Consider the following 27,655-nt stretch of genomic DNA (forward strand, 5'->3'; position numbering starts at 1 on the left):
AGCGGAAGCGCGGCCGCTGTGGCGCTGCCATGTTGAGCAGCCTCCTCCTCTCCACCTCCTCCTCCTCCGCCGCCGCCGCCGCCGCAGCCCCAGCCGCCGCCGCTTGTGCTTTGTTGTCGGCTCCATGTAGTTGGGGGCCCGGGGGAGGGAGGAGGGGAGGGGGGCGGGCGGGGGAGAGAGAGAGAGAGGAGAGAGAGGGAAAAAAAAAAGAGAGGGAGAGGGAGGCGAGCAGGCAGGAAGAGCGAGCGGGCGCTGTGAGGAGCCGCAAAAAGACCAGGCCGCCGGGCCTGAGGAGAGAGAGCGAGAGGGAGGCACCATTTATATATATATCTATATCTTATAACTCTTATCTATCTATATACAGAAGGCACTATTTTTTATTTTTTTAAAAAACATATATATATATAACCTTCCGTATTCCCGGCTGCCGCCGCCGCTTCCAAAGCCATGGAAGCCAATTGGACCGCGTTCCTCTTTCAGGTGAGGGGAAAAAAGACGACCACCCTCTTCAAAAACCAACCCCCCCCGCACCGCGCGCGCACTTCTGAAAAGCCCCCCCCCCCTTAAATGTCCCCGCCTCTCCCTCCCCCAACCCCCCCTCCCTCCCGCCCGCCCGCCCGCCCGCGCTTGCCTCCCCCCCCCCCCGCGCAACCCTCCCCGCCAGGCCCTGATTCTTCTTGCAAAGGGCCGGCTCGCTCTGTCAGCAGCAGCGGCGGCGGGCGACCCCCCCCCCCGCTAGAATAGCCGCGCGCGAGGGGGGGGCGGAATAGCGGGAGGGAGAGGGAGGGAGGCAGGAGAATGTAGCTGCTCTCTACGGCGCTGTGGGAGGCCGGCTATAGCGCGCTCGCTCTCCCTCTTTCTCTCTTTTCTCCTCTCTCCCGCACACCCCCCCCCGCAGCCGCCTGCGTCCGAAACAGCAGCCCCGCCACTACCGAAAAACAAACACAAACCTGTTTTGCGGAGGTGGCTTTCCTCTCCCCCCCCCCCCCAATACTTTGCCTTCTGTAGCTGGTTGGGTTTTTTTGTGTGTGTCCATTTTTTCTTCCCAAAGAAGAAGGAATTCGAGCTCTCTCTTTTTTTAATTTGGGGAGTGGTGGCCGCTCTCCCGTCTACTCGTCGTATTTGTTCAGATATTGGTGGCCGACGTTTCTTTTTTTTTAAGGGGGCCATCCAGTGTTTTCTTCTCCACCCATTGAGCTAGAGTCCCCCCCCCCCATCTTGGGCTCATATCGGTGGCTTTTAAGGGGAACAAAACCTGTTCCCATATAGATTATTGCACTTCTTGGGGCTTCTGTGCTTTTTCTCATCTTGTGCTCAAGTATCCGTGCCCCTTTATATGTTAAACTCCTTGACACATTAGTTTTTCTTTCTCCCCACCCCACCGGATTTTTCTACTGATATATATGTGTGTGTATGCTCTTAGTTCTTTTTTATGTTCTAATTGTTTACGATTTTAATTAATCTCCCCTCCCCTTGCATATCCCTCTCCTCACTCGCATTTTCAGCTGCTGCATTCTTTGGCTCCCCCCAGTTCTTTAGGACTCATTTACTAATTTTCCCTCTTTCCTCCATGAGCTTCCCTGTGCACTCTCTCTTGCTCCTTCCCTTGCCACCACATTTTCTGCTGCATTCTTTATTCCAACTCCCTCCAGTTCTTTTGGATGTTTAACTAACTGCCTGCTATGAGATTCTCTGTACACTCTACTTTCTTCTCTCCCCTCAACTCTTTTTGCATTTTTCATCTCATCCCCTACCCCATGTTTAATTGGGAATCTTAAATTATTTTTCTCTCCTCACTCCCACAATGGAAAATAGGATTTTCTGCATACTTTTCATTCACTTCAATCTCCTCTAGATCTTGTGTTTTTGAGCTGCTTATTTTTCTCCCTCAATACTTCTGCTGCTTTGGGACTCCTTAACTAATCCTTACCATGTCCTCTCTACCCCCTCGAAAGATTCTCAACACCTTTTACTCCCCAGGCTCCTAGTAGTTTTTGGTCTGCATTATTTCTCTTGTCCCAAGATACTTTTGCTGCCTTTTATTATTAAAAATAAGTGCTGGCTCCCTCCCCCTTGCCCCATTTATTTTGCTTTTATGTTTTCTTTGGTGCTTTATTTGCATTTATCCCCTCTTTTACTCGCATCATCGGCACTTTCCCTTTAGTCTTTTAAGGTGCATTAGGGCCTTATGTGTGTATGTGTGTGTTCTGAAACTAACCGCTACTCTGGAATTTCTTACTTTGTAAGTTGCTGCTACTTTGGCTGCCCTTACCCCTAGCATGTTACCTTTAACTGTTCCCTCTCTTTTTTTAACCATGTTTTTGGTGGTGCCAATTTTACTGATTTTTCATTCTTTTTCTGTCCTACAAATCATTGATCTTTTGCCCCTCCTTACTTTGGCTTGTGGAATTCTGTATTCCTCCCTTCTTTGCCCTCTTCTGTCGTTTTCCAGTTTTGAACTGAGGTACTAATTCTTGTTCCCTAAACAATTATGCTCTTCCACCTTTTGCAACTTTGTCCTCCCATTTTTACTACTTTTCCCCCCCTCATATTTTTCTATCTGCTGTGCCTCCTGGTTCCTTCTCCCTCTTTCTGTTCCCTCTACCTTTTTTCTTTGTTTCCCCCCTCAGTTTTTACCATGTACTTTTAAAGCATATTTTTTCTTTAAAGATTTATCACTTTCTCCAGTTTGTCCTGTTTCCTCTCCCTTTTTTCTAAAGATGTGTATTCACATGTTTCATTTCCTCTTAGCCCATTCTTCAAAAAATTGTCACTTTCTCTACCCTTTTGTTCTGTTCTCCTACTTTAAATTACTATTCTCTTCTCCCTTCTCCCTTATTCTGTTTCCTCTCTGTTACTCTGTCACATAAAGCCCTTCTACTTACCCCCTGGGTTTTTACTATTCTTCTGTTAGGAAAGTAGTCCACTGTCTCCTGAAAATTATTTGTAAGTGGTTCTTTCGAAAAGTCTTAAGGACAAATTATATTTTAATTTTCACGCCTAACCCTCTTTATTGGGATATAGGTCAGGAATCCCCTTACCTGCATGTGGAATCAAATACTGGGCTTCTTTGAGGAGAGAGCATGTTGATAATGTAGCTGGAATTTGTTGACTTAATAAGAAAATGTTGGGACAAACCATCTGGGGTGGGGGCAGGATATGTTCAGGTCCTAATCAATTTACTAGTCTGCAGTTTTGATTTCAAAGAATACTTGCCCATGATAATTTTCGAGGGATTGCTCTCTAAAACCAGGGCCTGAGTGAATGATGAACATGTCTTCTATTAAGCAGCTCTCCTTGCTTGAACCCCTTTGAAAAACAAAACTCCCATTAACTGCTTTTTCTTAAAAAGATGCCAGAATAATGTAGTCAAAATGATGCCATATAGCCTACAACTTGAGTCACTTAAAAGCATTAATATTCTGTAAGGAATGCAGCATGCCAAGCTACTTCCTCCTTAAATCTACAATCCAAGTGAGACCCTAGATTACAAACCATTCCCCTTTTTTAGCCTGGAAAAAGTAAACTAATTACAATACCTCTTCTCCCCCTCTTTCTTGAAGGTAAAATAATCCTCTCTGCAAATTACAAGTCTGCGTCATTTTCCCACTGAGTCTTCTGTTCTCTTTAAAATACAAAGCATGACTCCAGTTTGAAAACATGAAGCGAAGGAATAAATCTGAGGCAAATGCACTGCAGTCTTTCTCTTCTAAAGGAAAATAGTCACCCAAGTACAAAGATGAGTCATTCGCTTAGGTGCCCAGTCTTTGGATGCAGGCTTAAAAAATCCTCTTGAAAACAGAATCTGTTTGAGCTTATGATAACTAAGAGCTCTTGTGTGACTTTTATCTTTGAATACAAGGAATGAAATGTTTTACCATAGGCAGATTCTAGCAGTGATACATCTGCAGTCCAATGATGGGTTTGATTATTTTCCCTGTTTAGAGATTTGAACATTGTTAATCCCCTTAGTGAATCACAAGTTATAAGATACATTTTTTGTTCTCTTTACCAACCTCTACTCCCTTGGCTTCTTTCCATAATAACCACTTGAAGGAATGATTATTGTGAAAATATATGTTAGGACCTTAATGGCTGTCTCACAGTTATATTTGTACTTCACTTGGCTTTTACTGCTTCGCTAAATAATTTGGTACAGTATTTCAGAGTTGGGGTAAAAATTAATCTTATGAGGAGGTCAATTTCATAAAAATATGCTAATGTCAATTAGTATGCATGATGGATTTCCCCCCACTTTTTAAAGGTTTTTGATCTTGTTCATGTGTTGAAAATGTCCTGCTCTGAAGCAAGGTGGAGGTTTTAAGCCTGAGTAACTTTTGCCTACACACCAGTGTCTGAGCTTATGTATATGTTAAAGCAGATTTTATAGCTGCCTAGGAAGTACACGTTGTATGTTTAATATTGGGGGAAAGATAACCCATCTAATAATGCAACCAAGGTATGACTCACTTATGCTAATTGGATGCTCTGACATCAAGGCTTCAGTGCAAAAAAACTTTGCTTCTGGCAATGAAAGTTCACAATGCCAATCCTTCCACCGTGGGTCTTGAAACTGTTTTGTTTTCTATCACAGAAATCACAGTAATAGAAAGAAAATCATAAGCTGTTGATTTGAAACCCAGGCTAAATAAAAACTACACTGTAAGTGAATGAAAATGACTTAACAAAAGATAGTCAAATGCTCATGCCCTCATTTACCATTTAGCCTCTGATCCTTTTTTAGAAGGCCTTAATGCAAGAGATCATTAGGAATCACAGAAACCATTGCTTTTGGCAGAAAAGGGACATTGTTTTACCAGTTTCAGCAAACTCTTAGCAAGGTGAGATACCCAGGTCTTAAAGTACATATCCTTGTTCAAATTACTTTTATAGCAGAAAGCTTTATGAGTATATAGAGTTCAGCCATCTTAACAGTTACGTAGGTTTTATGTTAAAAAAATGAACCTAGCCTCCCTCAGACTTTCACGTTCCCCCTTGCCTGGTGGGGCTGCAAAGAAGAGTTTGGAAGCTTCCACTTCAATTTCAGATAAACCACAGTTTAGTCTTATTATCCGAACCCTAAATCTTACTGGTGATTAGTGAAAGCATGGCAGCCTCTTTCAACTATGGTTTGAAATTAGATTGTTTCTATTAACCATAGTAAAATAATCCAGTTTTTCAAGATAAAATGGCAAGTTGCTGGTAATAAAAGAGGACCTAAATGTCTTCTCATGGTTGCATGGGGGTTGGGGAGCAGAGTGTGCAAGTCCAGAGAGAAGCTAAGCTTGTTCTAATGATGCTAAACCATAGTTTCTTGATGGGTCCACACAAACCCAAAAGCTTTAAAAGGCTCTTATTAAAGTGTGGTTTCTTGAATCTTGTTTGAAGGATTTGTGTTCCATTTTGAACTGATATGTTTGTGCCTTGATAATGTGATTTAGGTTAGGTGCCTTGGGCCAAATCTTTCCCTTCCATTATTTTTTATTGGTGCCTCAGTTACCAACAGAGGTAAAGGGAAGGGTATGGAAGCAGATGTAGGAGCTGTGCTAATCACTAACAGGCTACTTTGATAGAGGTGGCTATGGCCCTGGCCCCCTGCTGAGAACTGCTTCCAGGCTGCCATCGTAGATAATGTGTGCAGTGTATTAAAATATGTAAAAACTTTGTATGAAGATAATTGGGCTCTGAATGCTTACTGTCTTCAGTTTTTGTGTGTAGAGCCTACAGGGAAATATACATACAGTAAAAGAGTTAAAGCTTGTCTGAGTTGGGTTTCCAGTGGTTGCATCCTTGGCTGCAATTGTTTTACAGGATCATTATGATATTTTAGTTGAAATCTTGATGAAAAGTGGAACCTTGTGTTGGGTTCACGCTCTGGTCATCCAGCCTCCAATCCCTGCTATATTAAAGATGCCTGTGAGCATCTGGGGCAAAAAAGGTTCTGTGCAATTCATACAAAATTGGGCACTCACATTACCTATCCTTGAAAAGTACCTCCCTCCCCCCCCAAAGAACAACACAGTGCCATTTATCTTCAGCAAGCAATCATTTCAAAGGTGGCAGTTGGAAAAAGGTTGCAGCCATTTTTGGTCTCAATAAACTCTCAGATGCTGCATCTGACAGACGTACTTGCACAGGCTTTTTTCTTTTTTGCTTTTGGAGGGATGTGCTACTGATTGTGAATTAGTAATTAGTGACTTGCATGTGCTGTTTTATGCTTTGCTGATTTTATTGTATTGTTGTGGGTGGCTTTTATTGAATTTTGGGGTTGTAATATTTTAATTTGGTTTTTAATTCTATGTTGGCTATAGAAGTACATTTACTAGGTGTCTAATAAGTGAAATAAATAAATGTTAAAAACAAACCTGACAGCAACAGCTAACTTCATAATAATGGGAGGCTGGACTCTCCTAAGCCCATCTTTTCAGCTTGGAATATAGTGGAGGACTCTGTAAGGACAGAAATGTCTCCTCTTCCAGCCTTGCTGAAAGTGGCCAGAGGTGCTATCTAATTTCCAGGCCATGTGCAGATGGAGTAGAGAATGGCAGAAAGGTGGACAGGGAAGCTGAAATATTTGGGAACTTCTCTTGTCACTTCCTGCACTCTGTGCCTGGTGGCTTGTGGACATGATGCAAAACCATGTTGTGGGTCACCGGCTGGCTGATCCTTGTATATGAGGTGGGTTAGCTGGTTTAAGTCAGACTATCTCAAGTGAAAATATATGGTTGAAATTGTGCAACTCATGAGAGGGTTGCATGTTGTTTAGACTTTGTTTTCCTCTGAAATAAGCTATCCAGGTGTTTCAGAACCAGCCTATGCTATCCAGAGAGCCCAGTTCTCACAAGGCTCGTGCAGGCCTCTAGTGTGAGCATAACATGGCCTGGATTTACTCACTCAGCATGCCTTGCAAGTCTCCTTAAGCTATTTCTAGTAGCAAAAGTTTGTGAAAGGCTTTGTTTTTCACTTTAGTACTTGATGGAGTGCCTCTAGACATGAACTGCGGAGGTTCTTTCAAAACATGGTTGTTTAACTCAGCTTCAATAAGGTCTGTCTTCAAATGAAGAACCATTTCAACGCTGGATTCTGATTCAGACTAAAAATGTATGACTAATTTTGGTTAATCCCAACTATCGAAAAGCAAATGACAGTGTAGCTCATACAGCGTGAAAGGAAACAAGCCTCAATTTTTTTCTTACCTCTATAGACAAAATTTAAATAAACTGTACTGGTAACAATTAATTTGGCCAGTTGAAGAGAACCTATAGGGTCTGATTCCAGTAGGAGCAAGAGTACAGGCAAACTGTTCATTCCTGGGAAATGACATAGTGTGTACAGTTGTCTTTCTCTGCAGTCATTCAGGGTCAACTTGTACTCTGGCAAGTTTTAAGAAGTCTCTGCTTGAATTCTCCCCAGTCCTATACAGTGAGACCCATTTATGGTTTTAAAATACTTTTCTTTACTTGGAAAGCAAGCTTAGTACAACTTTGATTTGTTAAGGTTGCCAAATCTTACATAGTACCCCTAGATAACACTCGAGTATGGCTGGAATCCACCCCACGCCCCTTCTTAAGCAGAGTCATGGAATACTTGAGCAACTGTACATGGGATCTCTTTTGTCTTCATGCTGGGCAAGTGAGTTTCAAAACTGGGATACAGCTAGAAGCTATTCTCACATCTCCCTTGGTTTATTATTCTGTCTGATACAGAGCACTGTCAAAAGCTCTCATTAAATGCCGAGAAACAGGGCCACGGATACACTGCCTAAGCACAGGTTAGCATGCGTTTGAAAAGTTGCTCATCAGAATATTTCTCTTGTGAGCTCTTTTTAACATTTCAAAGTGAGAAATCCAACCAAATGTCATGTCCTCTCCTACCTTTGCTCCCTCTATAGAAGTGTCGTTCAGCTAGAACTATTCCCTTTGTCCTTGAGCCCAGCTTGTTTGTGCTCTCCATGGCATCCAGGTGATATGGCTTGCAGGCCATAGCCCCATTATGGATTTAGAAGTGAAGCCTCTTGGGTTGTCACCAGATCCTCGATATTTGCCGATCTAAAATCTGTTCCCCAAGGAGCTGCTGACAGAATAAGAAGTACATCTCTTATTTTCACCTGTCTTCAGCCTGGAATGCCTTAGTCATTGTGTTACTAAATATATACATGTCAGAAGGTGTGAGTTCCCCGTACATGCTCCTTGTGTTTAGTTCCAGCATGGACAAGTTATTACAAGTACAACTGACTTGGTTGTACTGTCTGTCTGGCGGGCTCATGGTTGGCTTTCAGAAGCAGCCTTCCTGTCAGTGGACTGGTGTCGACAGTTGTGTTATCCCACATGTAATGTATCCACAATCTAATAGAGCAGACTGGGCATTATAATTGTATTTGTAACTTGTAGTTAACCAAATAGGCTGTCATTAAGATAGGGATCATGTAATATGTTGAGCAGCATGGCATACACCCAGTCATTAGCTGCAAGAATTGCTCCCCTCAGGAATTAAAAAAATGGTTTGCTGAAACGTGCACCTTACTATATCCGCCTGATGAACGCCTGTATTTAGAAAGCAAGTGGCTTATCTTCCTTTTGGGGAAATTACTGTGGGTGGGATTATATAACTCTAATGTCCATTTACCTCAGTTCTTATGTTGAGGATTTGCTCCTGTGTTTATAGTGGGAGAGAATGGCATAGTAAAAAGGTGGAAACTTCAGTGGTTTTGCAGGTGACATTGCTATTTAAGTTGGCCAGCAATTTACTTTAAGAACACAATCCTGGTGGTTCAACAATGGCAACAACAAAATATTTGCTTCCCCCATTATATGGCTGAAATGAAGAAAGCTAGGAGTAGGGGAGGGGATCTTTTTGTGGAAGGACTGAAAGTTCTGTCAGTTGTACTGTATTAAAAACTAGTTATTGGGTTTAGAATGTTTTAATTCTAAGTGTGTCTTTTGTTCTGGTTGGAGGATTTGGGGTTTTAGTAAAAAAGAAAAAAAGAAAAAGGAGATCCTGCATGTCTTAAGTCTGCCTACCTATATTCTAGGAGTATGCTTGGTTCAAGCAGGTTTAGTGATGAAGTCAAATAGTCAATACAGTGGTACCTTGGGTTACAGACACTTTGGGTTATAGGCTCTGCTAACCCGGAAGTAGTACCTCGGGTTAAGAACTTTCCCTCAGAGTGAGAACAGAAATCGTGCAGTGGCTGCACAGCTGCAGTGGGAGTCCCCATTAGCTAAAGTGGTACCTCAGGTTAAGATCGGTTTCAGGTTAAGAGCAGACCTCCAGAACGAATTAAGTACGCAACCAGAGGCATAACCTCATGGTCCAAGTATTTGTTCCTCTAGCCCAGTGCAGTCTGCTCTAACGGGCAGCTGCTCTCCAGAAATTCAGGCAGACATCTTTCCCATCACTAGTTGCCTGAGATCTTAATTGGCAATGCTAGAAATTGAACTAGATACCCTCTGCAGTGCAAAGCTTGTGGTCTGCAACTCTCTTTCTCTTTTCTGGGATCCTTGGAAATTTCCCTGGAATCTTCTGCAACCCATAGCCATTCCTTAGCACTTTAGTCAAAATGGAAAAAGTCCACTGAAGAGAAAAAGTTTGAACACCCTGTTGTTTGTTTGTTATATCACTTTTCATCACAAAAGAGTAACCCAAAGCAAATTACAAAAACTGTGGCAGTCTGAGTGGGCAGTCTACATGAGACTCTCTGGGTCAGACCAATTATATGCAAATCTGTTCTCCCAATCTCAGTGGAACTTATTTTCAGTAAGTATTTGAGAACAGTGACCTAAAAAAAAATGTTTTAGCTGCAATTTTCAATCCTTACTGCCTATTTTCTATTATTTAGGATGACTTGCTCTTTAAAAAAAGTTCAATTCATCAACAGTCAGTCTGCATAAATATACTTCCCAATAATCAGCAATAAGAGAAACTGTTTTATTAATATTTTGAAACAGTTCAAGATGCGTCACAAAATAAAATGGGTTCTGTAGTGAATTTTACTACTGCTGAGTTGCATTGAGCTTGCCTTCTGCTTTAACTTTATTTCTAGCCTGAAGGATACTGCAAGTCCTAACTGCTGTAGTCAATGCATTGGTAACCTCGATGCTGGATAACACACACTGTGTAGGGTCTGCCCTTGGGCCTGGTTCAGAAGCTTCAGCTGGTGCAGAATGCTATGACTACATTGCTGATGGAGGCATCTGGCTGACAGCATGTGATACCAATGTTAAAGTATATTCACAGGCTCCCCATCTACAGCCAAACCAGGTTCAATGTCTTTATTGATCTACAAAGTTCTGAACAACTTAGGTCCAGGCTACTTTAGGGACCACCTGAACCCTTATATCCCAGCTCAGTCACTTCAGTCATCTGCTGGAGTGTGATAGAACCATAGAATTGTAGAATTGGAAGGGACCCCAAGGGTCATTTGTGCAACTGCCTGCAATGCAGGAATTTCAACTACAGTATCCATGACAGATGGCCATCCAACCTCTGCTTAAAAACCTCCAATGAAGGCGAGTCCACAACCTCCTGAGGGAGTCTGTTCCACCGTAAAACAGCTCTTACTGTCAGAAGGATGTTCCTGATGTGTCACCAACTATGTTGGTAAGGTTCATTTGACAAGAAACAAAGCTTTAGTGGCACCAGCCCAGTATTCTGGAATGCTCTGCCAAAAGAGATTCAGCAGGCTCCTTCAGTTTCAAACTTTAAATGCCTGCTGAAAACTTTCCTATCCCATCAGACTTATGTAGGCAGTTATACATCTTTCCACAATAGTTAGCTGATCTTGATTTTAACTTTTTGTATGCTTTGTATTGTATTGTTTTACATGCAATTGTTTTAAACAGCTCTGGTATACTTTTATGAATAAAGTAGAATATACCTGCTGGGAACAAAAAGATCAGTATTACTTTCCTTTCTCTTGGATAAGTTTGTCCCTTCAAGTGCTAGATGGACCAATACCTCACTTTCCAAGTAAGATTGGTTCCTACAATTAAAATCCATACAAAATCCACCCCCAGTTGAGAACGTACAAAAATGTGGCTTTGGGCTGAGTAAGTACAGAGGACAGTTGTATTAAGTAACGGGTGAGGCGGACCAAACATTACTTGTTATTCCTGGCCTGTTAGCCAGTTGAGGATCAACATTCTGATCCCATTGGTGGCCGTGTGGGTGGCTTTCTTAATGGAGCATGGATTAGGATTTTGATGTCTTGGGAGGTGTATTGGAAGACTTTGGAATTTTGACATTCCCAGCACTTTCGGCAAATGAACATGAATTAGTCTGAAATATGAGATGAAAGCACACTGCAGTACAGTCATACTTTGGATCTTGAACACCTTGGCTCCCAAACAAATCTGCTCCTGAACAATTGAAACCTAGAAGTGAGTGTTCCGGTTTTTGAACGATTTTCAGAAGCTGGATGTCCAGCACAGCTTCCGTGGCTTCTGGTTGGCTGCAGGAGCTTCCTTCAGCCAATCGGAAGCCACACTTTGGTTTCCGAATGTTTTGGAAGTTGAACAGACTTCCAGAACGGATTCTGTTCGACTTCCAAGGTACGACTGTATATAGTATACAGCCCTCCTGGCCTTCCTCTTAGCTGCAGAGCACAAGGGAGTTAGTCAGAAGTGAAGCCCTGACTGTAGCTGTTTCTGTAGGCTCTCCTTCTCTATACATGTTCTGTGGTGGTTCATACTCTTAGCTTTCCCTCAAACCAGGAAGTTTGATACTGGTTGCTATTTAAAAGGCATACAGTAAACAAAAGCAAATGCCTAAACCAGTACTTAAACTGCACTCTTCCATTTGTTAGCCTGAGGGTGGGGAACCTCTGGCCCATCTATAGGCAATTTTGACCAAGCCACACCTACTTGTCAATCACCTGTTTTGGTATTAAAAGCTCTATCAGCTGATCAGCCGAGCTTCAAAGTACTGCACAACACTTTGAAATCCTGATTATCAGTAGATATCTGTGCATCACAGCACTGCAATGTCATTTGCAATGTCAGATGATTGATAGATGAGCAGCCCCCACATGTCAAATTCAGCCCATGGGGGTGGGTTGGGGAGCTACGGATCCAGTTTCCCACTCCTGCACTAGCTACAGCAAGTTTCCAGTACTTCATATAAATAAGTATAAAGAAGATTTTATGAACTGCCTTCACCTGCTTCCTAAAAATAAAAAATGACGAGTTTAGGTGGATCTCCTGGAGGAGGTAATTCTATCAAAGGTGTGCCACAAACTGCTGGCTGGCTGTACATGAGAACAAGATTCATTTGTTAAGACAGGTTTCTTGCTTACAGTGTCAAAAATTTGAAAGCACATTGACTGACTGATGACTTGAAAATGAAACAACTTTAGTCAGGCCTGTGGTAAAACTTGGGTGTCTTGTCCCTTCTGTTTGCTCAGTCTGTATAACTTGCATTCAATTCTTGTGTCAGGCTTCCTGACTCTTGCTAATGGGGGGGGGGAGGGGCGAGGAAATTAAAAACCTGAATTTTGGTGGTGGTAGTATAAATTAGCAAGGTAAGATATGTACAGATTTGCTTTGAGTGTTCTCTGTGTGCAGCTTGAATCCTTTTGTTGCCTTGTGTGTGCACAGTCCTACACATTAAGTGCCATTTGAACATTAGGAGCTGGGGCCCCTCAAATCGGTTCCAGTGAAGGGCAGCTCTTGCCTTCCAAATTAAATCCTACCAGATTAGGTAATGCGTGGAATTTGCCATCTCAACAGGTTTCTGAGCAGTCTTCCCTTATCAAAGCTAAGTGGTGCATTTGTAAGTTACAAATTAATATTTCTGTTTTTAGGCACACGAAGCATCACATCACCAACAGCAGGCAGCACAGAACAGTTTGCTGCCACTCCTGAGCTCTGCTGTTGAGCCCCCCGACCAGAAACCAATTTTACCATTACCAATAACACAGAAACCTCAGCCCCCACCGGAAACGCTAAAAGATACCATAGTCGGGATTAAAAAGGAGAAACCGAAAACCTCCTTTGTGTGCACATACTGCAGCAAGGCCTTCAGGGACAGCTACCATTTGAGGCGCCATGAATCCTGCCACACAGGGATAAAGTTAGTGTCACGGCCAAAGAAAGCTCCTGCAACGATGGTGCCCCTAATCTCGACCATCGCAGGTGACAACAACCGGTCAACGCTGGTTTCGACCATCGCAGGTATCCTCTCAACTGTCACTACGTCTTCCTCCGCCACCAACCCAAGCAGCAGTGCTGGTGCCACGGCCATGCCGGTAACGCAGACGGCGAAGAAGCCCAGTAAGCCTGTCAAAAAGAACCACGCCTGTGAGATGTGTGGCAAGGCCTTCCGTGATGTCTACCACCTCAACAGGCACAAGCTGTCCCACTCAGATGAGAAGCCTTTTGAGTGCCCAATTTGCAATCAGCGTTTCAAAAGGAAGGACCGCATGACCTATCACGTGAGGTCTCATGAGGGTGGCATCACCAAACCCTACACCTGTGGTGTTTGTGGAAAAGGCTTTTCGAGGTACCATGTAGAAAATCCCAGGCGAGCTCAAGTATTGGATTTTCATTCCGTGTTCGCGCGGGGGGTGGGGGTGGGAAGGGGCCATAAGGAAAGTGAGTGTGGGAGGTGGGGTGGGGTGGGGGAGGGGACAGTGACCCTTCTTGGGTCTTAAAATCTGAATCTAAAGGCAATTTTGCAAGTGATAGGACATGCTGCCTGTGAATTTAAAACAAAAATTATTTATGTTGGTCTGCATTGGACCTTGCATGAGCAGGGCGTGGATGGAGATCTTAAAACAACTCTTTTTATACAGACCAGAAAGAGTACCAATCTAGCAGTATTGGGGAAGCAGAGATTCTGTTCTATTTGGATGATCTCCAGTTCTAATAGCTAGTAGATCTTTCTCTTAAAAAGAGAATTATACCAATGGGGTATACCCCATTTATACCGCTGGGGAGGATTAATTTTTTTCTAGGCAGACCTGCAAATAATCACAGGCAAGCCATGTGACCTCTTTGAGGAATGCACTCAGAATGCTGCTTATAGGGAAGTATGGATTTGAAAGATTTGGGTGGTTGGTTAATTGCTTATTGTGGAGGATGTTGGGTTTTATAAATGACCTACACTGTGTTATGTGTAACAATGTGTTCTCTTTGTGTCTCTACTTTTTTCTTTCTTATACAGGCCTGATCACTTAAGTTGTCATGTTAAACACGTTCATTCCACAGAGAGGCCCTTCAAATGCCAAGTAAGGGGTTTGGTGATCTACAGTGCTAAATTTATTTGCTGTCTGCTAAACTGCTTCACACAAGAGTTTGGATTTGGATGTCATAGGGGCTCTTTGAATTGGAAATAATGGGGCGTGAAAACCAGATTGGGTCGCAGTATGGATCCTTGGAATCTCACCTTTAGGCTGCATCAGTAGGGCTTCACCTTGCTTTAGAGCACTCTTTCAGCTTATCTCCATGAGGCGACTTTGGCTAAGTGCTGAAATGGCCCAGAATACTTTTTATAGCATAGGTGAAAAAGCACAAGGGAGAGAGAAGTTCCCGCTTCTGGTAGTAGCTTCCTTGATCTTGGGCTGACTTTGGTAGCCAGCCCAAAGTGTTGGGTCATGTCTGTGCCATTATGCTAAGCTTGGCATGTCACAAAAGAGCACTGTAAGTTCAAGGTGGATCTCTTCCCCTTTCCCAACGTCAGAGCATGAACTTAATAAATTCACCAAAGCAGGGACACTTAACTGTCATAAGAGAAAGTGAAAGAACCATAACTCAGTAGTGAAGCATCTTCCTTAAATTCAGAAAGTCCCAAATTCAATCTCTGGCATTTCCAGGAATGACAGATGAATCAATGCTCTCTCTTAGTAGAAGACAGCTTCCCATGTTCCTAATCTGTGGACCATTGTTAGGGGTGTTAGGTCCATAGACTGTCTGCATGGGCCCCAACCATTCCAGTGTCTATACGAGGTGTATATGGGTGTGAGTGCATTTTAATACTGTCATTGTAAGCTGCTTAGATAACTCTTGTTCTTCAACATGAATGCATGTACATAAATGCATATAATGAGTGAATAAAGTGTGTAGCTATGTTTACTTGGCTGAATGTACATGCTCCAGATGTTCTTGATAGAAGCATGAATGTATTTGAGCAGGACTGTACAAGTGGATTACTTGAGTGTCTTGTTTTGCTGTCTTAAACATGTTAACTTCACTGTTTCCTCCAGTGGAATGGAAAATGTCCTCCATCCTGAGACCATATCTAGTCTTAGTTCAGTAAGCACATTCTAAGGCATTTTCAGCAAATATTGCCACTTCTAGCCCCAGTATTGAAAACAATTTCTTGTGACAAAAGTTAGCTAGGAACCAAAGACATACTTGCAAATATCTGTTTGCAAATAGGAATCTCCTTCAGCTGACTGCCTAATTAAGCTTTTGTAAACTGAAGGAATAGTTGTGTTCTTTTCCCCCCACTTGCAACTTGTCACTGTGCCATAAATGACAACCTGCATGCATATGTAGGCAGACTAGCAATTCTTTTTCTATTGGCTAATAACTTGTCAACTAGTTTACAAGGTTGAGCTTAAAGGCAAGCAAAATGGCTAAGTTGATTGAACAGTTGGCTATCTTGCTTCATCTGTGCAAGACTGAGCTTGCTCTCCGTGACTCAGCTATGGCCAGCTAGTGCTTTGAATTAAAAGGAATGACTCTTCATGCTTTGTGCTTAGTTTTTGTCTTGATTTTTATTTAACTAAATGTAACTGAACAGTGGAAAAATTATAAGCAGGAGTGTTGGCAGAAAATAATACAAGAGACCACCTGTGTGTGTATTCCTAGCATTTATAAGCCCCATGGCAGTTTGGTATGCGAGACTGTCTTGCTATCAAAACACAGAAGTCCCACTTTTGTCCTCTTTAAGTATTACTCAGCTCTATGACATGAGTGTGCTGTTCAGTGTTTGGATAATGGGTGCATCAGTTAAGAGACGGTTGGAACCATAGTTGGTATCCAGTTCATAGAATCCCAGAATGTATTTTGATTGGTCTTTTATCGGCTGCATCTTCATACTGCCTTCATACTAACCAGCTGCAAAAGCGTACTTCGGTGGCTAAGCATGTTAGGCCTGGTAGATGTGCTAAACTCCCAAACCACTTCATGGTTCACATAGTTGAGTGGCATTATACACACACAGATTCTTTCCAGAAAGAAGGAGAGGAAGGATTCTAGCCTATATTGCAAATAATTCGTGTGCAGGAGGATTCAGTCATGATACTCTCCCCTGCTGTCTTCCCACTCTGGGCAGTCTAAAGTTGTACAGTCCAGATACAGGTTTACAATTTTACTTGTGTTTTAACAAATTAAGTGTTGCATCCCGTTTACACATACTGTGACCGATATGACTACTGGGGTGGGGTGGGGAGCAGCCATACTGGTTGGGCTACAAATGAAAGGGGTCTTCCTTCACTGTGTATACTTACGGGGAGGAATACTGCTATGCTTTAATTGCACGTCAGAAGGGTTTGAACTAAATCTCAAATTTCAGTTCTTCCTTTGTGGGGTGTAAGGACTGATGGTGTATTAATAATAAGAATATACCTAAAATTAGCATTCATTGGTGTAAGGATACCTGCCCAAACCTTCTGTTTCCCTCCATGTAGACTTGCACGGCTGCCTTTGCCACCAAAGACAGGCTGCGGACACACATGGTGCGCCATGAAGGAAAGGTGTCATGTAACATCTGTGGTAAACTTCTGAGCGCAGCGTATATTACCAGCCACTTAAAGACTCATGGGCAAAGCCAAAGTATCAACTGTAATACCTGTAAACAAGGCATCAATAAAAGTAAGTGGACACCCCCTTTTTTCAAAACAGTCTTTTAACGTACTCTTTAGCATCAGCTATATGTAGTGTATGTGTGGCATGTTTAAAATATAAAATACATGATGTAGCTCAGGCATAGGCAAACTCAGCCCTCCAGATGTTTTTTGGGACTACAACTCCCATCGTCCCTAGCTAACAGGACCAGTGGTCAGGGATGATGGGAGTTGTAGTCCCAAAAAACATCTGGGGGGCCGAGTTTGCCTATGCCTGCTGTAGCTTATGTGAGAAATGACGGGGAATTGTAGTCAAACAAATGAGACTTGCAAGGAAAGGAATTTCTGTATTACACTGGAGTTTGCACCAATTTTTCTTTCCTTACCTCAGTCGATCTCAAATGTTGCCAGGCCTTACCCAAAGCCCTTTGAAGTCGGTAGAAAGTATCCCATTGATTTTAGCAGGCCCTGAATTGTCGCTTCAAAGTTCTTGGCATGCTAGAGCTGATGACTAAACAAGTTTTTTTAAACAAAGCATTCATCCTGATGGAGTTTTTAGGGCACTGAAGATAAATCTTGGTTGTTGCAGCTGAAATGCCCAGTCATGTTTAGCAGTGCAGATAATGAAGACATTTCCTCCTCTAAAACAGCTACATAAGAATGGAATTTTCAGTGGATCGTAAAGGAGTTAGGGGTCCAGCAGCTCACTTCAGTTCCTCCTTTGAAGGATTTCCATAACACAACAAACGTTTTCATTTTTGTTCCTTCAGTTCTCTGTGAAAAAGCTTGAAGGCACGTATTAGCTATGGGGAAAGCAAGATAAGAAATTTATAGGATCAAATTGTTCATCACATAATAGGTTTTGATGTCTTTGTCAGAATCTGCTAATCCAAACATAGATTTATAAATAACAACTTGTGGTGATTAAGGATGGACAGGAGTTGTTATGAATTTTAAGTCACTTACAAGATTTGGCCTATACATGCAGTAGAATGAGAAGGTAGAGATCTGAAGTGGTACAGTAGGCTGTGCCACCTCATTGAGTGGCATTTTTGAATGCTAGTTAAAAATAAATAACACTTCAGGCAGAAAACTGGCACAACAAGGACAGGCTGCAGTAGATCCATCTCCCTGATGTTATTTGGTAGAGGGGGTTATTTGCAGAGAAAGTTTTACTTTCAGTACTAAAAGACCTCCCATTTTCTACCTGTTGTCTTAAAAGTAGTAAGTCAAGTCTACCAGCTCAGAAATCTTTTGCCTCATTCTATTGCACGTGTAGCTGAGACACAACTAATAAGATGTGGGCTAGTAACTTTCATAGGTTTATGAGTATGGCTGCCTAAGAACTAATATACCTACAAAATAAGTGATAACCTACCAAATTGAAGGAAAATAATTATGTGTGTTGTTGCCCAGTCTCCTCAGATACTAGAGGCAAGAGTCGGTCATGGATTAGCAGTCTGGAAGAAAGGTTTCTGTATTGCCCTTCCTCATAACTCCTGTTCTTCCCCAATAACTTCAAAAGGGTTGCTTCAGAATATATACTTTTATTTGTGATACAGTTGCAACAATCCAGTAAGGATCGATTCAGACTTAGCTAGTGGTCAGCTCCATGGCTTGGCAGCGGGACTTGAACCAAGTTTTCCCATCTTCAAACTGTAGCCTGTACTCACCACATAGGCTCTGTTGCTTTCCCCTTGTACAGCAGCCTTCCTTTGCCTGTGTCTCCCCCATTCTTTCACCTTCTCTGTTTGTCGCCTACCCCTTTCCACATTGTGAGTGCAAAAGAAGTCTTTTGGTGGAGATAAATGGTGTCTTGTGTTAAATTATGCAAAGTCGCTTCACTCACATTCCTCTTAATTGCAGAATTTGGGTTTTTCAAGCAAGAAAATCTGCACCTCCCTGCTTGTGAGTAGCAATTGTCTAAAATTGATATTGTTAGTGGTATTAGGCTGGAAATGCATGATGCAGTAACTGATAACCTGCCTTTATTAAGATGCTAAGTTTTTTTGTTGATATGGACTTCTTTGCATGTTAAACTATGACTTAACACAAATGAGCAACCACTGTACAAATCAGAGCTGTGCCCCTCTTCTTTGCTTTGCCGGAAGGACACAAACCAAGTGTTGGCTTCAGTCTTATGTGCACCCAGGGCCCTTGATTGGTTCCTCTCCAAACAAGTCACAAGAATAATCCAAAAAAGATATTCCTTGTTCTTATTTGTTTGAGAGAAACAAGCCACAGTCGCTGATCTGCATGCAACACTAAACTAGTGTTTGTTTTCTTCTGGCTTTGCGAAAGAGAGGAGGTGGGACAGGTGCAGTTTGAGCAGCATGCACTAGCACACCTGTTTATTCCTAGTAAGCCATAGTTGCTTAACTCTTGCTTGCCATTATGTATGAACCAGGCTACTGAGAGTTGTTGTATCTAACTAAGGCCTACTCAGAGAGGACCCATTGAAACCGGTGCTCCTAAATTAGCCACGTTCATTAACATCATTGGGTCTACTCCGAGTAGGACTAGCTTTGGATACCACCCTGAGCCCTTGTACAAGCCATGGTGGCATAGGTTTCCAGTTTCCCCCATAAATGATTCCAGCCAATCTGTCCTGCAGTGCAGTCAATGCAGCTAGGCCACCTTCCATCCATCTGCTTTATCCACAACTGTGGTCACTGTATAAGGAAAAGCTGCACACACTTGGCCACTGTGCACACACTTTAGTCTGACTTAGAAGTGGTCATTTTGACACATTATGGAACTCCCTTTTGGCAGAGACTGTATACCTGCAGTTGCTACATGTTCGGAAAGCAGCTGAGTCTCTTCCAGTGGGAAGGTCTGTTAAAACTCATTTGTTCTTGCTCTTAATCACAAGGACTTAAGGAGGGTAACATCCACTCTGTATAAAGTAGACAGGTCAGTGTCCCTTAAAGAACTCCTGATCTAAGATGAACAAATTGGACCTATGAAATGAGAAGCAGTGGTAGGCTATGTTTTTCCCAGTCATTTCAGCAGCACACTTAAAGGTGAGGGTTTGGTCTCCTAGTTCTTCTCCAATCTGTTAAATGACTGGGTTTGAAGCTTTATACAGCTGTCCTAGCAGAGGTGATGTTGGAAGTGTTAAATTATTTGCACACAACTGCTTCTGTTCAAAATCATGAAGGGATAGTTTTATGGAAAAGCTAATGCAAATCTTCCAAAACCCAAATCCACTTTACTCAAGAGTTGCCAAACTTCAACAAAATTATTCATTTTGATGAAAACTCTAACATGCATCTGTATATATGTGTCTCTCTTATAAAAAATTTGGCTGGAATAGCATGCATGAACGAAGAGAGTAACAACCAGAAGCAGCAGCAACAGCAGCAGCAGCAGCAACAGCAGCAGCCACAACAGCATGTCACTAACTGGCCTGGAAAACAGGTAGAGACCCTGAGATTATGGGAAGAAGCTGTTAAAGCAAGGAAGAAAGGTAAAAATCTATGCCCTTAGAATGTTGTTAAGTGATGCTATTGGTGATAGATCAAATTCACAATAACACTTGTGTTATGGCAGCAGCCACCAGATAATCTGGCATTCCCTCCTGCCATTGCCAATCAGACTCACAATAGGTCCTTACTGCTTAATCACCTCAAGCAATTGCCCAATTATGAGAGCCAGGCTGGGAGGCATTAGTCCTATTATGTGTTAGCAAGTCACCTGTCAGCGTGGTCTGCTGCTTAAATAAAAAATGTGAGCTCTTGCTCCAGTGTTAAGAATCGGGGACATATAGAAAACTTTGATTTAAAACCTTTTATGGCAATTTCTTTTGTAAAGCTGTGAACTCTAGTGATAGAATTAAGACCAGTCAGAGGCATACTAAAAAAAGAAAAGAAAAAAGAAGTTACAAGTCCTTCATCAGAGAACTAGTTTCTGGGTTCCCCATGGAGAATTCTCCGCAACTTTAGAAAGCCAGAGAAGTTAAACTGGTATAAAGCCACAGTGTAGATATTCTCAATTTTGATGTCAGGTTGCTCTAAGTTGGCTAGGAAGGCATCTGGCCTAGGTTTCTTGACCTTGTTACCAATCTCATCCCACTTGGTTTTTATTCCCATCTTGTCTTTCACTTGACATTTTAACAACTTTCTGTTGCTTTCTTGTGTGATTAGTTGCAAAACAACAAAAAGTGGTATGTTCTCTTCTTGCCAGGGTGACTCCAAGACCTGCTGTAGGCTGAGCTGGTCACTCAGTTTTTGTAGCTCATTTTTGTCTTAACTTTATAACGCACACAAGTAAGCCAAGGAAGTGTTGGCTGACCATTGGAGGATAGTGACATAACTCATCTAATGGAGTCTAAGTTACTAATTCTTCTCCACACTTGAGCTTCTAATGGCGGCCCTTTTGTTTTAGATACATTTTTTTCTTAAAATAGTATGAAAAGTACACTTCCCTTTCTATTCTGTGTCTTGCGGTGGTTTCCATACAAGGAAGTAGCAGTGACCTAATGGAGTGAAAATCAGTGCCAGATTTTAAAAATCATTGTTTAAATGTAGGTAATAGTGGCCTGGTTTGCACATATGTTAAGTCATGGCTTGTTAAACCATGATTTGTTGGCTTGTCTGATCCCCTGTCCAGCAGCTTAACTATGGTTTGTTAATTGCCAAGAAACCACATTCTGAAGCCATAGTTCGCTGGCTAAGTTTTGTTTTGACAATGTTTTGACATTGAGTGCAAATCCAGTACCTTTCCTTAACCATGGTTTGTTCAGCCACTGCAACCTAGATGCTTGCCAAGCTACAAAGACAGAAGGCAAGTGTAGCTAGGGGAAAAAAATCAAACTCTTGAAGGAAGGAAGCCATATTTTGTTAGATTGCCTGTGGAACAACTCTTGGTTTGTTAGCCAAACGAGGGTTTTGGGTTATGGGTGAACTAGGCCAGTATAATATATACATGGTTTTTTTTGCATGAATAGAAGCTACAGAACAACTCTTGGTTACAGGTCCACTTTGATATTTCTCCTTCCATCCACACTAACTTTTTCAACTGTTGTTGATCAGTGTACTTCCTTAAAGAACATTACTGTAGTAGAAGTCTTGCAGATAATGATCATATGGCAATGTCCAGTTTTTATTAGGATTAATGAGTATATTGTTATCCTTATTATTTGGATTTTTGTGTTGTACACCAAAGAAATCTGGCAATTATAACAAACCATCCAGGTGTTCCTCTTGCATTATTCTGCTTTCAGAGCTGAGATTTTCAGGGCAAAGAATGATACAGTAGATTCCATAATTATAATTTCTGGGCCACTAGAACACACTCTGACACACACTAGTCTTACCATGCTTTCTTCTAATTTCCCTTTGAAAAAGCTAAGACTTCTTGGGATGCTGAATCCTGAACACTAAATCGCACTCTTTCTAGTGAAAGATGTAGCAATATTTAATCTTATAATCCTGTTCCTCCAATGGCAGCATGCACGGCTTCATGCTAATTTGGCTTCACAGATAAATTGAGAATGTAACTGGTTCAAGGTTATTACTCAATTTTATGATTGACTAGGGATTTGAACCTGGGTTCCCCAATGCAAATCCAGGTTGCTTATGTATACGATCCTGACATGCTCTTAATGCTTAATGCATAGAGTCTTCCTTAGGACCCAGAGTTTCCCTTCCTTCCCAAATAAAGGTGTGTTGAAGTGAACTCTAGTTCTTCAATAACTGATGTCATATTTTAGCCCCACCAAACACCTGCGTTTCTTTCTTGTGTTGCCATTTGCTCCTTCATCTTCCTCTGGTGCTTATGGTGGCTGCTGGCATCTTAATTTTCATTGCCCTATTTTTTATGAACTGTGCATGCACACAGTACCAGGGAACTTGGGGATGGAGAGACTGTTCTTAGAGTTGTAGCTGGGTGGGGACCTGTGGAATGCTGAACTCTCCATAGGGTACAAAGACTGAACTGGGAGAGAAGCCCCCGCAACCTAGGAACAGGGATGGTTTGACAACCTGGTGGAAACTGAGCCTGCAATTACATTAATGGCCAATTTTCTTGGGCAAGAAGCAGAAGGCATTGGCCATTCCTTAAGGCAGTTTTAACCATTGATTGTTGGAAGACAGAGTTTTCACACATGATGTAGACCGAGCATTTTTATACCTCAGAATGCAAGAAAAGGGAATGTCAAGAAAAGAAACCATTCAAATAATTTTTGCCTAGTAACTAAAGGGCTGTGGAGATAGCCTGAGAAAGGATGGTCAGAGTGTGAGTGGAAAGTACTTTAGTCTTAATTGATTCTGAATCACTTGCACAAAAGGAACAAAAGTTGCATTCCATTGAGAAGTGAACCCATTGGCTCTGCTGCAGAAACACCAGCCACAGCACAAAGCAGCCCAGTGAACAAACAGAAAGATCTGACTTCAGGGTGCATCCTGCCTTGGCTTCTTGGGACACAAGTCAGGATGTGCTCATCCCAGGGGTACCAGGAAGCCTGGATGCCCTACTTGTGTGGCTGCTTCTTCTCTTGCACTGTTAAAGTCTGGGTGCTCCTTAACTCATTTTCTCTTTTGATGGCAAGTCACACTGGTGCACACTGAATTATTGGCACCTAGGTTCCAACAGTTACAAATGCAGGACAGTATTGTGCATGCACAGTATCCTAAGGAATGTGATGGTCAGGACTGGAGTGCTGGCAGCTTCTGTATGCAATAGGTGGCAGATCAGGGCACGATGAGAGGCTGTAGGTCAGTTGAAAAACCCCATGCTCCACAGGTGGCAGGTGGCAGATTCAACCCATGGCATCTTAAGTTTAAAAAATCTCAAATTTGCTGAGCTTGAAAAGTCCCCTGGTTCTCTGAAGACTTTGTATGCAGCTGCTAGTAAGAGTAGATAGTACTGGGATAGGGTTTTGCCTCACAGTTTGAGAGCCTATGTTGCCTGGGAACACTTGGCTTTGGTTAGAAATTTTAAAGTTAGACATGACAGTTTCATGCTCGTGTGTAAATGCAGCCACCTCGGTTATACTAGAGAGTAGGGGGAAACTAGAGAAATGTCATTGAATGGCTTAATTGCAACACCTTTCCTCCACCTCCAATTTTGATTGCAGAAAGTCAACAGACACTGAGGCCAACTTCAGTCAAGCAAGGTAGGGTCAGATACATTTATATAGCTTGTATGGTAAGACCAGACCCTTGGCTCTCTTAGAATCTGATTCCCCAGATGCAGTTCCTCCACGTTTGTGGGTTACAAAGCGGCAGTTTCCAGGCTCTGACAATAACACTAGCTGCCTGTCACTAAGAACTAAGCACCCTGGGGAATTGTATAGGGGATAGAGCCCTGTCTACCCAACCACCTTTTGCCCCTGCCAGTCTTTTCTTAATCTCACCCTCCCTAGTTGTGCAGTATGAGGCCCACCTTTTGAAGGGTGGGATACAGTCTTTCTGTTGTGCAGCAGAGCAATAGCATGGCACAACCAAGGCTTCACGCAAGTTGCAACCTGAAAGAGATTCTGGCTATATGGCTTTGATGCACTAGCAAGTATGTGAACAACTTTATGCCTTGGCTTTATGCCAGGAGCTTGCCTAAGTTGAAGTTTCCAAGAGCAGCTAGCTGTTTGTTTTCATGCCATAACTAGAGGAGTTAGTGGCACATCCTTTTCTTTTCCCCCTCTATGTGAGCATAAGTATTCTATGGCTAGCCAGCAGGTGGTGCTGATATACTAGAGGTATTTACCTCTACCATATACACTTCCTGCTTATTCTCCCCACGCAGTTAGTCCCAAGGGTCCTTCTGGTGTACAGTATAAGCCTAACTCTTTCTCAAAATTCTAAAGGAAACACTGGTGTGTAACTTTTAGCCAACCTGAAAAGCTATGTGACCAGTGGGGTTTGATGCACACACCTTACTGACTGGGGTGTTGTAGTAATTTAGTAAGAAGTTACACTTACTAAATTATTCCGCCAACTGTGGTTTAAATTGATCTTAAGCAGGTAAATAGTGAAACCAGCTTTATGTATTGGTCCCTAATAATGACTTTTTAAAACCTTCACAGAATGTCAGTACAACTTTGAGAAGGCTATAGAGTACGTACCATTCGGTATGTACACTCTCCTCTACTTATAATGTTCCTCATGAGAGGATTTTCTGCTAATACTGTGCTGTTTTTATGAACAAATCCCCCTTTTATATTTTAAAAAACAACTTTCGAAGGAAATGTATTTAATTCAGATGAATTGCATGATTGAAGTTAACCTAGGCTGTAGAATTAATTGTATTTAATGGTCTTATTCCCAAGTTGATGCTGTTTGAGGATACTTAACTGTTGCAGAGAGAGAACTGAGAATTTGTTGACTTCCATTAGTTTTCTAAAAAAAAAATCCAGTGGTTTTGCCAGATTACCAGGAAACCTGAGAATAGCCGCAGGTTGATGGTTAATTTGTTGGCCTGCAAGCACTCCATAGCCATTGGCTGAGCTGCTGTGAGGGGATCAAAAAATTCTCGCTGCTCAGGAGTGAACTGTCAGCAATGAGGGCCTGGAGCTGGAAGGGACCATGTGTTGCAGTGGGAAGGGATACTTAGGAGGGCTGGCTTTGCAAGAGTACAGGTATGAACCCACAAAAAATTGCAGTAAGGTTTATGTAATGGACTAGCCGTCCATTATTTAATGGACCCTTCTAAGGACTGCCATGCCAGGGGTTCAAAGTCTTCTCTGGGGTGTCTTTTAATTTTAATGTTTAGGAAAAAAACAACCTTTGGTCTCTTTTTATATCTCTTTCTTGTTTTTTAGAAGCTGCTAACCTGTGCCAAACGTCCACTGCTGCCACTACGCCTGTGACTCTTTCTACTCCCTTCAATATAACTTCCTCAGTGGCATCTGGGACCATCACCAACCCAGTCACAGTGGCTGCTGCAATGAACATGAGAAGCCCAGTCAATGTATCAAGCGCAGTTAACATCTCCAGCCCGATGAGCCTAGGCCACCCTGTCACCATTACCAGTCCGTTGTCTATGACCTCTCCGTTAACACTCACCACACCTGTTAATTTACCAACTTCAGTAACTGCTCCAGTGAACATAGCACATCCGGTCACTATAACCTCACCCATGAACCTCCCGACGCCAATGACATTAGCTGGTCCATTAAATATAGCAATGAGGCCAGTGGAGAGCATGCCTTTCCTTCCCCAGGCATTGCCAACCTCTCCCCCATGGTAAAAACAAGCAAACAAAAACTCACAGCAGTATTAAAAAGAGGAATGAAAAGCAAGTCTTTACCAGCAATTATATTTTTGTTTCGTTTGTTTTTGTTTCGTTTTAGTTAACAGCGGTAATGAAACCAGGCTAATTCAGCTGGGGCAAAAATAATAATAATAATCATGCACAGTTTTTAAAAATGGAAAACTATTATAGTGTCTCTGTTTAGTTAGCTGGCTGTTGATCTATATTACTGGACCACATTTGTTTCCTTCAAGCTGGCAGTGATGTTGGAAGAGGAACAGATCGGAGTTGAATCCAGTCATTTTTTAAAAAAATAAATAAATCAGCATTGCTGATAGCCCTGGAAATTGCGAATGAAGAAACAGTTTTAATCTAATGAAGAAACGGTTTTAACCTGAACACTAGAAGGCTTAAGAAAGGCCCTCCATATTATCATAGGATGGAGATGGATCACTTGCCAGCTCTGTGTCCCTCTGATTCAGAACGTAGTGTTTGTAGTGTTGTTTTTTTAAGTAAATGCATTACATGGTCCTTTTTTTGTTTTGTTTAAGAAAATGCATTTTGAGTAATTATGCATTTTACCTTTTGGGAATATGATAATTTCAGGCCGAATTCCCTATGGGAAAAGTGATACCAGCTCTGATATGCAAAGCATATGGTAACTTATCATTCTACCTGCAACATATACATAACTAGGGATTGTGACCTGATATTTGGAGATGTAAATACTACGAGACATATTACCCTAAGGGAATATAACATCATATTCAACATTGAAAAGGAGGAAAAAAACTGTTCAGTGTTTGGCAAGGAACAGCTGTGGCTGGTGGAAGAGGATTTGAAACCTACACAAGCATGGTCTCTGCTCAAAACCCAGTTGGGACTCTTTCGGAAGAGCAAATAATGGGCTTTGGAACACAGAAAAACAATGCTTTAAGCTAGAAGACTGTGGAGATGCTGGGGTATGATGTATGTATGCCCCCCATTCTCCCAATCAGAACCTGCTGACTGTGTTGACAAAGGAGAGCAGGTGTTGTTCACTAGAAGTTTTTTGTCTTATATTATAAAATGATATACAGTTTTTATTCTAACCACTAACTAGTTAGGATGCCCCTTCAGGACAAGCCAAGTGTGCATCTTATTGTTTTGTGTTCTTTTCTTTTTTTAAAGCCCCTTTCTTCCCTTCTCCTTAATCAAGTGTTGTGCAGATCTCTTCAACTTTGTAAATATTTGCAGGAGAAACCCCCCCCCAAAATCATTTTTACTTTTAGTTAATTGTGTTAACCCATAGTTATCAATTTGTGGGGGGTTTCCCAGTAACTATCTGACCTATCCAGTGAAGGAGAAATGCCCCTTTCCCCCACCCGATGGTCTCATATTTTTTTTTTTTAAAATACAGCTACACGTTTCTTTCAACTTTTTTTATCTGTACTTAAAAAGTAGGATGGAAAATCTAGGGAAGAGGTTACTTTTTTAGGCTATCATGTCAAAAACATTTTTTAATCTTCATTAAGACCTGTCCTATAAACAAGATGACGTGAGAAATAATTGGAGGAGCAGCCAGGTGGCTATTGATTGGAACCGGGGGCCTCACGACAAAGTGGCTATCAATACTTTGATTTTAATGGGATGCAGGCAAGCCTGTGAGGGTCAAGCCCACTGGTGTGGTTTTTTTTGTGT

At 42.0% G+C, this 27,655-nt stretch overlaps 1 protein-coding gene across 13 annotated transcripts; it reads left to right on the forward strand.

Annotated features, from left to right (window-relative positions):
• On the forward strand, positions 1 to 27,352 carry VEZF1 (vascular endothelial zinc finger 1). 13 transcript variants are annotated; one of them, XM_083587731.1, is made up of 10 exons: positions 7 to 480; positions 12,594 to 12,696; positions 12,800 to 13,518; positions 14,161 to 14,224; positions 16,631 to 16,814; positions 18,653 to 18,694; positions 20,103 to 20,255; positions 23,865 to 23,903; positions 24,810 to 24,854; positions 25,545 to 27,352. In XM_083587731.1, the coding sequence occupies exons 3-10, from the start codon at positions 13,103 to 13,105 to the stop codon at positions 25,970 to 25,972; spliced, it is 1,371 nt and encodes a 456-aa protein (XP_083443857.1). In that variant the 5' UTR covers positions 7 to 480; positions 12,594 to 12,696; positions 12,800 to 13,102; the 3' UTR covers positions 25,973 to 27,352. The 13 variants fall into 13 exon arrangements, with proteins under 13 accessions (XP_083443854.1, XP_083443859.1, XP_083443861.1 ...); XM_083587728.1 differs by lacking the exon at positions 12,594 to 12,696 and having other exon boundaries at positions 1 to 480; XM_083587733.1 differs by lacking the exon at positions 12,594 to 12,696 and having other exon boundaries at positions 1 to 480; positions 12,800 to 13,497.
• The last annotated feature ends 303 nt before the right edge of the window (positions 27,353 to 27,655 follow it).

The sequence above is a fragment of the Podarcis filfolensis genome, assembly GCF_964270895.1.
Source record: "Podarcis filfolensis genome assembly, chromosome: 15".
Lineage (NCBI taxonomy): Eukaryota > Metazoa > Chordata > Lepidosauria > Squamata > Lacertidae > Podarcis > Podarcis filfolensis.

Bases quoted from the DNA above. Each gene is read 5' to 3' on its own strand.
- VEZF1 (XM_083587728.1), top strand. From the start codon at position 448: ATGGAAGCCAATTGGACCGCGTTCCTCTTTCAG. The intron at 20,256-23,864 runs GTAAAAATCTAT...TTTTGATTGCAG, and splicing joins TGTTAAAGCAAGGAAGAAAG to AAAGTCAACAGACACTGAGG. The intron at 24,855-25,544 runs GTATGTACACTC...CTTGTTTTTTAG, and splicing joins TATAGAGTACGTACCATTCG to AAGCTGCTAACCTGTGCCAA.